The following is an 18,890-nucleotide window of genomic DNA, read 5'->3' on the forward strand; positions in this document are numbered from 1 at the left end:
CAATATTAAATTCTAACATATGACATTAAAGCTTTACTTTAGAGGATACGTGACTTCATTAGACATCTCAGCGCAAGGGCCATTTATTTATTTATTTATTTATTTTGATAAAAATGATGAATGAAATTAAAGTCAGAAAGCGCTCAGTCAGATTATCTTTCACACTGTGATTATGTTTCCTTTATAGTTAAGCACTGAATGACACTAGGAGAACATCATATTAAAACATTAATAATAAAGTATAAAATTAGACTAGGTGCTGGAGCAAATTCTGTTCTCAGTGCTGCTGAATAATACGTTGGTTATAAAGTATAAGACTACAGATTTTAAAAGTACAGCGGGACCTCTGCATTTAAATTTATTTTGTTTAATTCTGTTCTTTAGGCAATTTTTTTTTTTTTTGTGAAACACATTTTCTCATGCAGATAATCCTTTCCAGCCACCCAAAAAATATTACCAAAAATATAATTAATCAAAACATGTACATGTAAATGTAATAAAATATGAAATAAATGGATATTAAACCTCACTTAACCTTAATTTATGATTCCACTTGGCCCCAGCTGCTAACTGAAAATGGCTCCCTTTCCTTCTTGATGCACTCCTTGATACCATGTAACGCAGCCACATAATGGGATTTTAGGCTGCCGATCATTTTTAATGTCGTTGTATACTAAAAAAAACAAATGGAATCCCCGGGACGCAAGGAGGTCAGCTGACCATGTTTAAAGGGAAGGCACAAATACGCTGACGCCTCATGTATACACATACGACTAGTCAACTTCTTTTCCCCAGCACTGCACAAGGTGGTAAATTCTTCTATCTCTTTGTAGATACATCAAAATTGGATGACTCACCATTGGACAGTATCACAGGACAGCTTTTTTCATTATCATGCTCCCAGATTGACTCATAAAATCAGTAAGGTCAATACAATACTCACCCACGCGCGCACACATAAATTATACAGGACTTGGGTCTATACCTCCAATCACATACACACCAAAATATTTAGTATATAGTCGTAAATAGCTGTATTTTGTGCACTGCAGTGTCTGTTTTGTATAATATACATTTGAGATCGCCATTTTAAGTGTTGTTTGTGTGTCTTTCATGTTCTTGTTCTTTTTATTAAAACAAAAGATGAGATAGAAGTCCTGTGTTTGTGTAATGCCAATTATTTCATTAATATGAGCGTTACGAACATTCTGAGGAGCCGGGGTGCTATGTCCTTATTATTCTTGCAAAAAAGAATCCAAAAAAACTAAAACAATATGTAAATTAGCTTCTCTTGGCTTTCCACTGACACAAACAAGTTTAGACCTGCTACTGGAAATACGCACGACCGGCTTCATCACTCGTATCCCGAAACTGCTTCACATGACGAAGCAAAATCCATCCAAAATTTTGGTTTGGAAGTCAAAACAGATATTATCTTTGGCTTGTCCACCAGAGCAAATAAAAAAACTGACATCATAATTTTAAAGATGAAGCATTTCTTTTTTACAAAGCAAAATTGAGAGTTTGTGTATGAAGCATTGTTATTTTTAAATATTTTTATCTTTATCATTATTATTATCATTATTATTATTATTATTATTATTATTATTATTATTATTATTATAATACTTTACATGGTGGCAAATTCATTCGTGAAAATGATTCCTTGTGCTCCCAGAGTCACTCTCTCACACTCCTGGAGTCCTGGAATATGTCTGTGCCATTAGGGAAGAAGAAACCCTCCATAGATGTGATCCTCTGGTGGTTCAGTACATTCAGGTGGTCAGCCGACTTCATTTTATTGCCCCATAACGTTACTGAGTCTAGACCTGAGTAACTGATCAACCCCAGATCATAACACTGTGGCTTGTACAGTGGACACTATGCATGATGGGTGCATTGCTGTTCCTTATTACCCTGACACGCCCATTGCTCTGGTATAGACCCAATCCAGACTCATCAGGTCACATGACCTTTGCATCTTTACTAAGCATTTATGTGCGCTCCATTCATGATTTTTTTCTGAACACATTTTTTACACAATCTTAAGGGCTCAGCAAAGTACTAGGAGGTTTTAATTAATAATTCTTAACCGAATTCCAATAATTTCAACTCTTCATTGTTTTTAGTCCAATAAATTGAATCTGCTGAAATGGTGACTTTTATTCTCAGGCAGAGTGTATGTAAAATATATAATGTATATGTGAAATAATAAATGTATATATATAAAAAAAAAAAAAACTTAGACTCATAGTTTGTACCCTGAACATCTGAACAGTGGTTTTAAACACTAAACTTATTTATTTATTTATTTATTTTCATGTTTATGAAGTTTAACTTGTGCGTAAATGCATTCAGCTCCATCTGACTCTTTAAGCTGCTCTGATGCTTTGCCTTCAGCCTCTTCTTTTTCTTTAGACTTTCTAATTTCATCATCATCCTCAACCTTACCATCATTTTTATCCAAACTGACCTGAGTTTGCTTTATTTCTGTCTGACGTGTGATATTTCCGTACAATACCTCCTCCTCTGCTGAGTTTTGCATCATTATACTGTCCATATTGATCAGGGAGGTTTCCTTAACCTCCTCGAGTGCTGCTTCTCCTGTCCCACCCACTGTCTCTCTGACTGAAGACACTCCTCTGATGTCATTTCCTGTTCCATGTGGAACTACCGCAGTGGAGTATTGGAGCGACCCTGATAAATCTGTTCTGTTCACATACACAGACTCTCCGTCTTCCTTCTGTAAAGCAATAAAATCATTTATTTACTCATTCTCTATGGTTATTTTCTTTACAGGCCCACATGATGCTTGGAATGTATCCCAGGAGAATCAGAGCACAAGGTGGGGTACACCCTGGATCAGTGCCAATCCGTCACAGGGCACACATGCACACACAATGGGCAACACTGCATGTCCTTGCACTGTGGGAGGAAAATCATCAAGCACAGAGAAAACATGAAAACTCCACACACACACACAACCGAGGCAGGAATCAAACCTTTAATCTGGGAGGTGCGAGGCCACAGTGCTAAACACTACATGCTGCCTTAAAATATTGCACTTTCAAATTAATATATATGTGTGTGTATGTGTGTGTGTGTGTGTTTGTGGTGTGATTTCACACTAACCTTCTCATTTAATGGCAATCCCACTGTAGTTTCTCTTTCAAAATGATTTAATTTTCTGAAAATATATATATATAAAAAAATAATAAGTTTGTGTTTATTTATAATAATACACAAAATCATCTTTGTGGCTAAAATGTTTGAGCTTTTTTAAGGTTAATATTCCTATAATATGTAAAGTTAACATATTTATAAAGAACATACTTTACACCCAGGAAACTCCCACCCAGGATCATCATTAGTAACGCTCCAACTACAGCACCAATCAGCACAGAGGAAATATTCACACCTGAAACTTAATCAATAAAACAGAGAAATTAAAATGATGAAAGTTGTAGGCACCTAAACAACATTCCAACATACTATTTCATTCATTTACACTGACTTTTGATTGATGTTTTTTACATCGGTCATGATAACAATGCTTTCACGCAATGCTATGATGATGCAATAACATCACTTATAAATTGCTTTGATAGGGATTTGACATGCATTCTGTTCTAGGTGTCTTGTGCCAAGAAGAAAGTTCTGATCTGTTTGTACCACACAGAGTTCACTGGCTGCAGTTTGAAGTGACGGTTCCAATGCAACTAAACTTCAAATCAGGTGTGTTTTAAATATGAGGCAATGTCATAAAATCCCACCCTTATCACATCAGTTTGGTGTTGTGACCTCATGTGCCTTATCACTGTATTTTGTGCAGGCAGCATTGATTAGCTACAAGTGACAGTGGCCAATGTGATCAGGGCAAATGAATGTGATATGAGGTGTGGTACAGCAGAGCATTACCCATCACCTTGCCACACTGAGATACAGACTGTTTTGATCCTGTCAGCAGTCTCTGTTACTGCTACAGCATAAACGCTCAAGAACATACAGCTCAGTGGTTAAGATATTAGACTATAGAGGTGTGTTCCAATCAGCCTGAAGTACCCTGCCAAGTATACTTCACAGGGTGTTCAGCCATCTTAAGTATATACACTCAACAAAAATATAAATGCAACACCTTTGTTTCTGCTCCGATTTTTCATGAGATGGACTTAAAGATCTAAAATTCATTCCAAATACACAATATTACCATTTCTCTCAAACATTGTTCACAAATCAGTCTAAATGTGTGATAGTGAGCACTTCTGCTTTGCTGAGATAATCCATCCCACCTCACAGGTGTGCCACATCAAGATGCTGATCTGACATCATGAGTAGTGCACAGGTGTACCTTATACTGCCCACAATAAAAGGCCACCCTGGAATGTGCAGTTTTGTCTCACAGCAAAATGCCACAGATGCCACAAGCATTAAGGGAGCGTGCAATTGGCATGTTGACAGCAGGAATGTCAACCAGATCTGTTGCTCGTGCATTGAATGTTCATTTCTCCACCATAAGCCGTCTCCAAAGGCGTTTCAGAGAATATGGCAGTACATCCAACCGGCCTCACAACCGCAGACCATGTGTAACCACACCAGCCCAGGACCTCCACATCCAGCAGGTTCACCTCCAAGATCATCTGAGACCAGCCACTCAGACAGCTGCTGAAACAATTGGTTTGCATAAGCAAACAATTTTTGCACAAACTGTCAGAAACCGTCTCAGGGAAGCTCAACTGCATGCTCGTCGTCCTCATCGGGGTCTTGACCTGACTCCAGCTTGTTGCTGTAACAGACTTGAGTGGGCAAATGCTCACATTCGATGGCGTCTGGCACGTTGGAGAGGTGTTCTCTTCACGGATGAATCTCGGTTTACATTGTTCAGGGCAGATGGCAGACAGCGTGTGTGGCGTCGTGTGGGTGAGCGCTTTGCTGATGTCAATGTTGTGGATGGAGTGGCCCATGGTGGTGGTGGGGTTATGGTATGGGCAGGCATCTGTTATGGACGAAAAACACAGGTACATTTTATTGATGGCATTTTGAATGCACAGAGATACCGTGATGAGATCCTGAGGCCCATTGTTGTGCCATACATCCATGAACATCACCTCATGTTTCAGCAAGATAATGCACGGCCCCATGTTGCAAGGATCTGTACACAGTTCTTGGAAGCTGAAATTGTCCCAGTTCTTGCATGGCCAGCATACTCACCGGACATGTCACCCGTTGAACATGTTTGGGATGTGCTTGACCGGCGTATACGACAGCGTGTACCAGTTCCCACTAATATCCAACAACTTCGCACAGCCATTGAAGAGTAGTGGACCAACATTCCACAGGCCACAATTGACAATCTGATAAACTCTATGCGAAGAAGATGTGTTGCACTGCATGAGGCAAATGGTGGTCACACCAGATACTGACCGGTTCTGACTCCCCAGACCCCCAATAAAGCAAAAAACTGCACATTCCAGGGTGGCCTTTTATTGTGGTCAGCATAGAGTACACCTGTGCACTACTCATGATGTCAAATCAGCATCTTGATGTGGCACACCTGTGAGGTGGGATGGATTATCTCAGCAAAGCAGAAGTGCTCACTATCACACATTTAGCCTGATTTGTGAACAATGTTTGAGAGAAATGGTAATATTGTGGTAAATGGCTACGGTAAAGTATGATTCCAAACCACAGGGAGCAAAAATGTTTAGTTCAAGGGGAACGAGAATGGAATGGATAGACTGAGAATGGACTGTGGAGCATGGCATGAATAAATGGGTTACTAAATGAGAATAAATTTCAAGTAATAAGATACTTAAATGTGACTTAATTAAGTCATAATAAGTAATAATGAACTGTAGAATAAATCAGAAAAATCAGGAATTGTATAGTAAAAATAAGCACCGTCCTTTTATTTTTTGGAAGCTAAACAAAATGTGTAAAAATAATGGAAAGTAATTTGCAAGAAAAATGAATTATACGGTGTGCATCCCTCCCCTTGCAAACTGTATATAATGAGTGTGAATGTAACTGTTTGACCCTCCTGACTGCTCCTGATCATGCTAGGGTTTATGACCATATACCGTTCTAGTGGAGATCTAAACATTCCTCACTTTTATTGCTGCATTATTTTATTGCTGCAATGAATCCTGCTTACTTCATCCTGATCTGCACAGAGTCCTAAATCATTCTTTGGTTATCATTCTGTTATTCTGGTTGAGTACCATCTGTATATTTTTCTGACCTGCAGCAGGACACTGAGCCTTGAATGTTAAGAAGAAGACCTGAGAAGCAATGCCCAGATGATTGGAGCCAACACAATGTAGAGTGGGTGTGTCCTTAACTGACTGTGGAATAGAAAATGAAATTGATCTTTTTAAACTCATGTTGCCCAGAGACATGACTTGGATGGGACCAGTATGTGAAGACAGTACAGTTTGATTGGAGAGACGCCATTCCAGTTTAGGAGATGGATTTCCATTAACCTCACAGATACACATAATCAAATCCTGAGTCTTGTTACAGCTGGAGGAGAGAGAGAGCTGAGGAGCATCTAAGAGAGAGACATAGAGAGAGATAGAGAATTAAAACAAACCAGAAATATATCATATAAACGATACTGAAAAACAGTATCAAACTGACATTTGCTATGCTGCAAATCTTTTTAGAACCTTGTCCTGATAGCAATGTCTATCTCCACTCCCTTGTTTCGAGTGCTTCACGTGAAAAAGAGAAATGGTGAGCCGCAGCGCATTCCTAGGGTTAAACAGTGCAATCTGGCAGACGTGCACGAGATGGAAATTCCCCCTTTCTCTCGCACTCTCGCTGGATCAGGAAGCTTTCTGCCCACTTCTCAAGCGCACCTTGGCGCTTCTTATAAATTTACAGGAGAGACCTACTCTCGCTTCCGCAGGTATGGAGGAGCTACTGCAGATAACTAATATATGCGATTGAGCGATTGCATATCGTCTGCCTGCAGAAGCGGGATTTCCCCATGCGCGCATGGATTCTGGGAATTACAAGAAGTCCAGAGTTTTGTGATCTTAAGGAGCGTGGTGAATTATAGCGTATCAGAAGACTGGTTAGGGATGTGGGAGTAAACCATTTAAAGCCTTGTATGTAAGTAATACTATTTTGTAATTAATTCTAAACTGAACAGGTAGCCAGTGCAGGGATGATAAAATTGGGGTTATATGATCATATTTTCAAAATCTAGTGAAGACCCTGGCAGGTGCATTTTGGACTAACTGAAGCTTGTTTATTGAGGATGCAGGACAACCACCTAGTAATGCATTACAATAGTCCTGTCTGGAGGTCATGAATGCATGAATTAGCTTTTCTGCATCAGAAACGGATAAGATGCTTCTAAGTTTGGCGATATTTCTAAGATGGAAAAAGGCTGTTTTTGTGATATTGGAAATATGATTTTCAAAGGACAAGTTACTGTCTAATATTACGCCCAGGTCTTTTACTGTTGAGCTAGCAGTACCAGGACATCCTTCTAAACACAGGCTGAATTGTGAAAGCTGTTGTGTGCTGGTTTTTGGGCCGATGAGTAATATATCTGTCTTGTCTGAGTTTAGTAAATGAAAGTTTTTGGTCATCCAATCTTTTATGTCCTGGACACACTCGGTTAATCTAGACAACTTAGGTATTTCGTCTGGTTTTGTTGAGATATATAATTGTGTATCATCAGCATAACAATGGAAACTAATCCCATGTCTTCTAATGATGTTACCCAAGGAAAGCATGTATATTGAGAACAGCAGAGGTCCTAAAACTGACCCTTGTGGGACCCCATATTTTACTGGCATTACACCAGACAGTTCTCCATTTAGATCTACAAAATCTAAATGTAAGACTGGGGTGCGGCGCGCCGCGCTTCGCAATCCCCCTTAAGGAAGTCAGATCTACGTACTATCTTCTTCACGAAGAAGTCTTGGGGCTCATTCGCCCAGGATCGTGGGGGGGCTGCCCCTCAGGGAGGGGCACATAAAATTTCTTTCAAGAAGTGTTCTGCCTGGCACCCCCAGGAGGTCGGTGTTCATGCTCCGCCACCACTGGTGTTTCGGGCAACACCGGTCTCAAACGAAAGGTTAGTTCTTCGGTCATTCCCTACCATGTTTCAGGATGCCGAACATCTAACACTCCCCGTCTAACCGAGCTGCCAAAACTTGTGCCCCTTTCGGCAAAACTGGCAGCATGGAAGCTACTGCCAGTTATATTTCCTTGGGTACTAAGCACTGTAGACAGAGGCTACAGGATTTAGTTCACACATTGCCCTCCGCGTTTCAACGGCGTGGTCTCCACTTCTGTGAAACCGGAAAGGGCGCACCTGCTGACTCTAAGATTAAAGACATTGCTGGGAAAAGGGGCCATAGAAAAAGGGGGGGCTGCGTCCGATTTTTTATCTTCTCGGGCTAAACCTCTATCTGAAAAAGTAATGTTGACTGTCAAAATGTTGACTGTCAAAATGATTGTTTTTCAAATCCAACCAGAGCATTGGTTTGTGACAATTGACTTGAAGGACACATATTTTTATATAGAAATATTGGCACAACACAGAAAGTTCCTGAGGTTTACTTTCAAGTGTGTCATAGTAATAATGTACGCACAGCGCCGCGCTACCGTTTTAAATGTACATTTACATCAATTACCACACAGAGTTTTATCAGTAATCTCCGTCTGACCCCACAGAACTCGATCAGGCGACTGAATATTTAGAGTCGACATTTCGTTACACCTTAGATAATGTAGCTCCAGTTAAAAGAAAAATTATTAGAGATAAGAAACTCCCTCCCTGGTATAACGATCACACGCGCACTTTAAAACAGACCGCTCTGAAATTAGAACGTAAATGGCGTCAAACTAAATTGTTAGTATTACAAATAGCATGGAAGGAGAGCATCCTGAACTATGGAAAAGCTCTTAGTGTAGCTAGATCAACGTATCTTTCCACTCTTATAGAAAATAACAAAAATAATCCTAGATTTTTATTTAATACCGTAGCCAAATTAACCAGAAATAAGACCACTGCAGAAATTTCCACAACAACATCGTGTAATAGTGAGGACTTTTGTAAATTGTAAATATTAGGCATAAAATTGAGGCTTTGAAACCAAACAATGTAATTTAAGCAGATGTTTAACTAGCCATGTCAGATCAGAACCTTGAATATCTTACTCCCCTTGAAGAGAATGAACTAATTTCACTCATCTCTTCTGCAAATTCATCAACCTGTATATTAGATCCTATACACATTTTCTTAAACAGAAAGTACCAGCAATAACAGAACCCCTGCTGCGATTATTAAGAAACCTGACCTTGACCCCTGTCAGCTGTCCAAATACAGGCCAATGTTAAACCTCCCCTTTATCTCTAAGATTCTAGGAAAGATAGAAGCGGAGCAGCTATGCTCATATCTTCATAGAAATAGCTTACAAGAACTGTATCAGTCAGGATTTGGGCCTCATCATAGCACAGAGACAGCACTCGTTAAAGTAGTAAATGACCTCCTATTGGCCTCTGATCAGGGTTGCGTCACTATACTTGTGTTACTCGACCTCGGTGCAGCTTTTGACACCATTGATCATAGTATTTTTCTTTACAAATTAGAAAATGTAGTAGGACGTAAGGGTACAGCCCTCTCCTGGCTCAGATCCTATTTGACCGATCGGTATCAGTATGTAGACTTAAATGGTGATTATTCTGCATGTTCTCTAGTGGAGTTTGGTGTTCCACAGGGTTCAGTTTTAGGCCCACTGCTTTTTTCCCTTTACATGCTTCCTCTGGGCAACATAATCCGTAAGCATGGTATTAGTTTTCACTGGTATGCTGACGCCACACAGTTATATGTCTCAGCAAAACCTGATGAGAAAAAACAGCTTACTAAAGTTGAGCAATGTGTGCAGGACATATGAAATTGGATGCTTATTAACTTCCTTCTGCTTAATCCAGATAAGACAGAAGTTCTAGTCATAGGACCGCATACAGCTAGAAGTAAGATTCTAGATCACATTGTAACTTTAGATGCTCTTTCTGTTCTATCAAGTGCAACAGTAAAAGACCTTGGTGTGATTATAGATTCCAGCCTTTTATTTGAAGCTCATGTAGATAACATTACCAGGATAAAATTTTTTCACCCTGAAATATTGCCAAAATAAGAAATATATTGTCGCTAAATGATGCAGAAAAACTAGTTCATGCTTTTATCACCTCTAGGTTGGATTATTGTAATGCCCTACTACTGTATCTGGTTGTTCAACTAGGTGCATAAATAAGCTTCAGCTAGTCCAGAATGCAGCAGCGAGAGTCCTCACTAAAACCAGAAGATACAAGCACATCACACCTGTCTTATCTTCAATTCATTGGCTCCCTGTGAAATTTAGCATTGATTTTAAAATACTTCTTTTTACATATAAAGCATTAATTGGTCTCGCACCGCAGTATCTGTCTGAACTGCTAGTGTCTTACGATCCGCCACACCTACTTCGATCAAAGGATGCAGGCTGGTTGTCAGTAACATGTATTATGAAAAATACAGCTGGGGGCAGAGCTTTTTCTTACAAAGCCCCAAAGTTATGAAATAGTCTTCCAAATACTGTTCGGGACTTAGACACAATCTCAGTCCAGGCTAAAAACCTATTTATTTAATCAAGCATTTTTATAAATAGATTTGCCTTAGGTAAAGGAGCAGATCTGGGGGACTCATGGACGTAGAGTATTATGGTGAACTGGTATGTTTAGATGCTGTCTTCCCCACTCTCATTGATCACTCAGGTTTGTTGACAGAGAGGTGATTGGTTGCTTTCATCTCAAGGAGCCCTCATGTCTGTGATTCCTTCTCGCTTTCCCTTTTGGTTATGCTGTTATAGTTAGTTCTGCCGGAGTCTCTGCTTGCACATATACATTTACATTATGTGACTGTGACTATACCTAACTGTTATCTCTCCTCTTCAATTCAATTCAATTCAATTTTATTTGTATGGAGCTTTTAGCAATTTTTCATTGCCGCAAAGCAGCTTTACACAGACAAAAGAATTATTTAAGTTTGTATGAAATGTGAATTTGTATGAATCAAAATGGTCAGTTTGTCCCTGGTGAGCAAGCCGAGGGCGACAGTGGCAAGGAAAAACTCCCTGAGATGGTAATAGGAAGAAACCTTGAGAGGAACCAGACTCAACAGGGAACCCATCCTCATTTGGGTGAAACAGAAAGCAGTAAATGATCTGCATTTATACAGTGTGTAGGGTGGGAGGCAGTTCAGCTATAATAGCTGATGTTAATTGATGTTAATATGGAGTCCAGGTGGTTATAGAAGACCCAGGTAGACTAGTAAGAAGTTCCAGTCATGAACTATCGAACTGTCAAGTCCCCAGAGAAACAGTTGCCAACACCAGTCAAGGCCAGAACCATTTTCTAGGTAGAGAGAATCATTCCCAGACACCAGACGCATCCCAGAGAGACACACGGGGCATCCATGTGACGAGATCTTCAGCCAGAAGCGGGGCACCAGGATGGGTCAGACAGGTCCGGAGGGCAGAGGGAGTCTGGATCACTGGCAGCTCAGGAACGACATGTGTAGCTCGACAGAGGGAGAGAGAAAGAGTGAAAGGGGGAGACAGGAGGAGAGAGGAAAGAGAAAGAGGGGGGAAAGAGAAGAAGAAGAGAGATGGCAGTTAGGTATGGTCACAGTCACACAATGTATAATGTGAATGTATATTAACTGTAGAGTGCAAGCAGTGACTCCGGCAGGACTAACTATGACAGCATAACTAAAAGGGAGAGCCATAAGGAAACACAAACATGAGGGCTTCCTGACATGTAAAGCAAACAATCACCTCACCGTCAGCAAACCTGAGTGATCAATGAGAGTGAGGAAGACAGCATCCAAACATACCAGTTCACCATAATACTCTACGTCCATGAGTCCCCCAGATCTGCTCCTTACCTATGGCAAATCTATTTATAAAAATGCTTGGCTAAATAAATAGGTTTTTAGCCTGGACTTAAACACTGAGACTGTGTCTGAGTCCCGAACACTATTTGGAAGACTATTCCATAATTTTGGGGCTTTGTAAGAAAAAGCTCTGCCCCCAGCTGTATTTTTCATAATACGCGGTACTGACAAGCAGCCTGCATCCTTTGATCGAAGTAGGCGTGGCGGATCGTAAGACACTAGCAGTTCGCTCAGGTACTGTGGCGCGAGACCATTTAATGCTTTATATGTCAAGAGTAGTATTTTAAAATCAATGCGAAATTTCACAGGGCCAATGGAGTGAAGATAAGATAGGGGTGATGTGCTCATATCTTCTGGTTCTAGTGAGGACACTCGCTGTTGCATTCTGGACTAGCTGAAGCTTATTTATGCATCTAGCTGAACAACCAGACAGTAAGGCATTTCAATAATCCAACCTAGAGGTGATAAAAGCATGAACTAGTTTTTCTGCATCGTTTAGCGACAATACATTTCTTATCCTGGCAATATTTCTGAGGTGAAAGAATGCTATCCTGGTAATATTATCTACATGTGCTTCAAATGAAAGGCTGGAATCAATAATCACACCAAGGTCTTTCACTGTTGCATTTGATGGAACAGAAAGGCCATCTAAAGTTACGGTGTGATCTAAAATTTTACTCCTAGCTGTATGCGGTCCTATGACTAGAACTTCTGTCTTATCCGGATTTAGCAGAAGGAAGTTAATTAGCATCCAATTTCTTATGTCCTGCACACATTGCTCAATTTTAGTAAGCTGTTTTTTCTCATCAGGTTTTGCTGAGACATATAACTGTGTATCAGCAGCATAACAATGAAAGCTAATACCATGCTTACGGATTATGTTGCCCAGAGGAAGCATGTAAAGGGAAAAAAGCACTGGACCTAAAACTGAACCCTGCGGAACGCCAAACTTCACTAGAGACCATGCAGAATAATCACCATTTAAGTCTACATACTGATAACGATGGGTCAGATAGGATCTGAGCCAGGAGAGGGCTGTACCCTTAATTCCTACTACATTTTCTAATCTGTGAAGAAGAATAGCGTGATCAACGGTGTCAAAAGCTGCACTGAGGTCAAGTAATACAAGCATAGTTACACAACCCTGATCAGAGGCCAATAGAATGTCATTTACTACTTTAACGAGTGCTGTCTCTGTACTGTGATGAGGCCTAAATCCTGACTGATACAGTTCATGTATGCCATTTCTATGTATATATGAGCATAGCTGCTCCGCTACTATCTTTTCCAGAATCTTAGAGATAAAGGGGAGGTTTGATATTGGCCTGTAACTGGACAGCTGACAGGGGTCGAGGTCAGGTCCTCTTCTGCTCTCTCTCCCGCTCTTTCTTTTCCCTCTCTCCCCCTCTCTCTCTCCCCCTCTCTCTGTCGAGCTACACATGTCATTCCTGAGCTGCCAGTGATCCAGGCCTGCCAACCAACACACAGTATGAATGCAGATAAATTCCTGCTCTCTGTTTCACCCAGATGAGGATGGGTTCCCTGTTAAGTCCGGTTCCTCTCAAGGTTTCTTCCTACTACCATCTCAGGGAGTTTTTCCTTGCCACTGTCGCCCTCGGCTTGCTCACCAGGGACTATCTGACCATTTTGATTCATACACATTCAAATTCCATACAAACTTAAATAATTCTTTTGATTGTGTAAAGCTGCTTTGGGACAATGACAATTGTTAAACGCGCTATACAAATAAAATAAAATTGAAATTGAACTTTCGGGGCGAAACATACCAGTGTTGGGTCCTTCCTTTCGGCCTATTTCTGTCACAAACATTATGAATGACATACACAACTGGCTGATTCTGGATCAGTCTCAGAAGCAAGCGCTTCGACATCGGCATGTCGTGCTAGCTCATCTTGATTTTTTAGGATTAAGATTCAATGCCATAAAAAGCGTTCTCTATCCTGCTCAGAACACAACATATTGGGTGTCACGTAGGATCCGATCGCAACACGGGCACAGCTGTCTCCTGCACCTGTCAAATCCATTTCCAACACCCTAAAGAAAATCGAGCTAGGCCAGAGAGTGACTGTTCTTTACTTTCTGAGATTTTTAGGTCTCATGGCAGATTTTTGGGTCTCATGTGGGCCTTCTGCACATGAGATCGTTTCAGTTGTGGCTAAAAGCCAGGGTATTTTACTCAAGGACAAATCCCCAGAGGCAAATAAGGGTTATGCGACAGGGGCTTCGTACCTTTTCTATGTTGCTCAGACCCGGGTTTTTGACTTTGTACCTTTTCTATGTTGCTCAGACCCAGGTTTTTTTCCCACTCTATCTGCGTTTTGTCATCGCAAGATGCTAACAACAGGCGCTTCCCTTATGGGCTGGGGAAAGACCCAATACTGGGGTGTGGTCTTAGATGGCTGTCCAGCCCAAGGGAGCTGGAGAGGCCATCTTCTTGCGGGGCACATTAATTGCTCCGAAATGATGGCTCTATTTTGGCCCTGAAACACTTCCTCCAGCATTTAAGAGGCTACCATGTTCTAGTGTGGGTGGACAATACTACAGTAGTCCTGTACACAATCGCCAGGGCGGACTGTGCTCACGCCGCTTGAATAAGCTAGCACACCAGGTTCTGCTTGGGGCACAGGATGAGTTCCTGTCCCTCAGAGCGATGTACATTCCAGCTAAAAGCCAGGGTATTTACTAAAGGGCCAATCCCTGGAGGCAAATAAGGGAGCTGGGGAGGCCATCTTCTCGTGTGGCACATCAATTGCTTTAAAATGATGGCTTTATTTCTGGCCCCGAAACACCTCCTCCAGCAATTGAGAGGCTACCATGTTCTAGTGCAGGTGGACAATACTACAGTAATAATAAATAATAAATAATAATAGATTTTATTTGTAGGCGCCTTTCATGACACTCAAGGACACCTTACACACCATAAAAAATAAAAAAAATAATAATAATAATAAATAATAATAATAATAATAATAAAATAAATAAATAAAATAAAAAACCAACAACAATAGTAAAGGACAATATACAAGCAATGCAGTGTTAAAAGTATGTCTGCCTGAAGAGATGTGTTTTTAAACGGGATTTGAAAACAGAAATAGAGTTACTATTTCGGATATCAAGAGGTAGTAGATTCCACAGGTAAGGGGCAGCGTAGCTAAAAGCTCGAGATCCCATGGTTGCCAAACGCATACGAGGAAGAACCAAATTTGGTGACGATGATGATCTCAGATTTCTTGAAGGAGTATAGGTTAGGAGAAGATCTGTTAAATATGACGGAGCCAGATTATGTAATGCCTTATAAACAAAAAAACTGAATTTTATAATGTATGCGCTGTTGAACAGGAAGCCAGTGTAACTGTTGAAGAACAGGAGTTATGTGGTCCATTGTAGGAGTTCTAGTTAGTATTCTAGCGACTGAGTTCTGTACTAATTGTAACTTATGTAGGAGTTTTAGGGGAAGACCAAAAAATAGAGCATTGCAATAATCGATGCGTGTGGTGACGAGGGCGTGTACCAGGATAGCAGCGCTTCTCATTGAGAGGGCCGGACGAAGACGGTTAATGTTTCGGATGTGGTAGTACGCTGTCCTAGTGAGTTTATTAATATGTGCTTCAAAGGATAGGGTGCTATCAAGAATAACACCCAAGCTTTTAACTTGTGTTGAAGGAGAGATTGTAGAACCATCGATACATAAGGAAAAACTATTGGCCTTCGATAGAGTATTTTTAGTGCCCACGAGGAGTATTTCAGTTTTACTACTGTTGAGTTTAAGAAGATTATTTGAGAACCAAGATTTAATTTCAGCTAAACAATTTGAAAGAGAAGATGGAGGAAGGTCAGAAGTAGGTTTGGAAGTAATATAAAGCTGGGTGTCGTCAGCATAACAATGAAATTGAACACTGTATTTCCGGAAAATGTTCCCCAAGGGCAATAAGTAGATGATAAAGAGTAAGGGCCCCAAGACTGACCCCTGAGGCACTCCTGCAGTGATGGGTAAAGGTGTAGATTTGATCTGGCCTAGCTGAACAAACTGAGTGCGGTGAGAGAGATATGAAAAAAACCAAGCCAAGGAAGTATCTACAATTCCAATGGACTTTAGTCTTTCTAATAGAATATTATGGGAGATGGTGTCAAATGCTGAGGTTAAATCAAGAAGTATTAAAATAGACAGAAGTCCTGAATCAGCTGCTACCAGAAGATCATTGGATATTCTGACAAGGGCAGTCTCAGTACTATGCTGAGGACGGAAACCTGATTGAAATTGTTCATATAATCTATTAATTGACAGGTGATCATGTACCTGTGCTGAAACAACCTTCTCTAGGATTTTTGATAAGAATGGCAGATTTGAAATTGGACGAAAATTATCAAAATTGTTTGGATCAGCACCTGGTTTCTTGAGTATAGGAGTTATTAATGCAGTTTTAAAGAGATTGGGGACGATGCCAGAAGTCAGAGAAGAGTGGATGATCTCAGTGATGAATGGTAAGAGAACCGGAAGACAAACTTTGACTAATTGAGTTGGAAGAGGGTCTAATTGACAGGTAGTTGGTTTCGATTTCCGAATAACAGAAGCGATCTCATCAGCTGTAGGTAGTTTAAAAGAAGAGAGAGGAGAGTTGAATACATGTGAAAGAGTGAAGGAAAAAGGAACTTGAAGAGGATTAGAAACGAACAGAGATTTATGTATGTTCTCTGTTTTTTCAGAAAAATAAATGAGTAGTGTGTTACATAGTTCAGCTGTATGCAACTGTACAGGTAGAGAATCAGGAGGCTTTGAAATGTTTTTAACAAGAGTAAAGAGAGTTTTTGTATTACCTTCGTTAGATGCGATCTGATTTGAATAGTACTCGGATTTAGCTGTATTAATAGCGGTTTTGTATTGTTTCATATGGTCAGAATACATTTCTTTGTGAACAACAAGTCCAGTTTTAATACACAGACGTTCTAGACGGCGACCTTGAGCTTTTAGCCTACGCAGATCAGATGTAAACCAGGGAGCAGAATTAACAAATGAAACAGTTCTGGATTTTATAGGTGCATGCATATCAAATGATGAATGTAACGCTTCATTGTAATGAGAAACCAAACCATCCGGAGTTACTAAATAGTCTTTCATAAGAAGAGTAGTAAGGTCAGATGTAAATGCCATTGTATCAATGTTCTTAGTATTCCGAAATGTGATGGTACGTCAATTATTGGGCTTTGCTAGATTTAAGCTAGCTTTAAAGAAAACCAGAAAATGGTCGGAAAGTGTTAGGTCGGACGTGGTGAGACCAACGGGAGTAATACCAGAACAACAAACAAGGTCCAATGAGTGGCCTTTCAGATGAGTTGGAAAATCAGTGTATTGCTGTATGCCAAAACTGTCAAGACAAGACAAAAAATCCTTAGTGCATGCAATTGATTCATTGTCAACATGTATGTTAAAATCGCCAACCAGAATCACATTTGGAGACAGAGAACTAATATAGGTTAAGAACGTTAAAAAATAATTTAAAAAGTTGCTATTAACCTTAGGAGGACGGTATACATTAACAAGAATGGTCGGAACTGGACCATTTATTTGTATAACCATGGACTCAAAAGAAGTAAACTCAGGTGCAGAAACATGTGACACTTTCCATTTCTCGCGATATATCACTGCTAAACCTCCACCGCGACCAGTTGTGCGAGGTTTGCAAACATAAGTATATCCTGTTGGAGTAGACTGATTAAGCTGTGTAAAGTCATCCTTATGCTGCCAAGTCTCAGTTAAACACAGGAAATCAAACTTATGTTCACATAGTAAGTCATGGAGCACAGGACCTTTAGTTGAGAGTGATCGCGTGTTCCATAGGCCAAACAAGAGAATAGCACTTGAGACAGTACCTGTATCAGCAGACCTGATGGGGTGCACCAGCACGTTGTGGTCAACAGTTCGTATAGTTTTTCTTGGTGGACGAGGTTTTGAAGTCCAGAATGAGCGTATTGCTCTTGTGTCATCAAAGTTGTAATTCCGACGAGATCCCCGGTGGACATATTTACGGCGAGGTATGTAAATGATATCCTTATATGAGAGCAGTGCTGATGGTGGCTGAGAATGACAGGACCGAAGTTGAAGAAGTTCCGATGCCGTATATCGTAGTATCGAAGCTACTGGAATACAGATGAGTGAGAGGATGATCCAAGCAGATATAGCCTGGACCTGCAAGTCAACAAGCCTCATATTTCCCACTGATTAGAGGCACAGGGCAGTAGGTCACAGAAAGATGGCGTGGCACTCAGTTCAGAGAGCGGCTAATAAATGATTGCTAGACCGCACCAGGTAGCCACCGATAGCGCGAACAGCCGATAGGGAGTCACGGACAGAAACCGATTATCACCGGTAGCCCTCAGTGGTCGTCGGAGCAGCCGCCAGTAATCGTCAGTGGTCGTCGGTAGCCGCAATACCGCCAGCGTCCATGACCGGGGATCAGCAGTGAGCCAGAACAGCCGGGAAAAAAGCCGCGACAGCCGGCGATACGGCCGAAACGACTGCTAATAGCTGGAACTAGGCGCTTGGAGCCAGGGGCAGGTATAATACACAATACACGCGCTGACAGTAACCCCGGTTAGCAGACAGGTCAGGGTAAAACACAGCTGTAGTTAGACTACTACACATGTGCAGCAACACACGGTAGAATTACGGAAACGTGTCAGAAAAACATAAGAGCAACAAACAAACAAATCGCTCCCGTGAGTAGCGGCAGCTAACAGCGCCAGCGTTCACCCCCTATTTTCAGTAGTCCTGTACACGATCGCCAGGGCGGACTGTGCTCACGCTGCTTGAATAAGCTAGCACACCAGGTTCTGCTTGGGGCACAGGACGAGTTCCTGTCCCTTAGGGCGATGTACATTCCAGCTAAAAGCCAGGGTATTTACTAAAGGGCCAATCCCT

At 40.9% G+C, this 18,890-nt stretch overlaps 1 protein-coding gene across 5 annotated transcripts in view; it reads right to left on the reverse strand.

The window, feature by feature from the left end:
- Positions 1-943: 943 nt before the first annotated feature.
- Positions 944-18,890, reverse strand: part of LOC128533917 (B-cell receptor CD22-like) — a 95,575-nt gene continuing 77,628 nt past the window's right edge. For all 5 annotated transcript variants that reach the window (XM_053508149.1, XM_053508147.1, XM_053508145.1 and 2 more), the window contains 4 exons: positions 6,239-6,547; positions 3,334-3,424; positions 3,133-3,187; positions 944-2,743 (listed from right to left, as the gene is read on the reverse strand). In XM_053508149.1, the coding sequence (XP_053364124.1) occupies positions 2,309-2,743; positions 3,133-3,187; positions 3,334-3,424; positions 6,239-6,547 (890 nt within the window). In that variant the 3' untranslated portion in view covers positions 944-2,308. The remainder of the gene's footprint in view (positions 2,744-3,132; positions 3,188-3,333; positions 3,425-6,238; positions 6,548-18,890) is intronic.

Source organism: Clarias gariepinus, chromosome 12 (genome assembly GCF_024256425.1).
Source record: "Clarias gariepinus isolate MV-2021 ecotype Netherlands chromosome 12, CGAR_prim_01v2, whole genome shotgun sequence".
Classification (NCBI taxonomy): Eukaryota; Metazoa; Chordata; class Actinopteri; order Siluriformes; family Clariidae; genus Clarias; species Clarias gariepinus.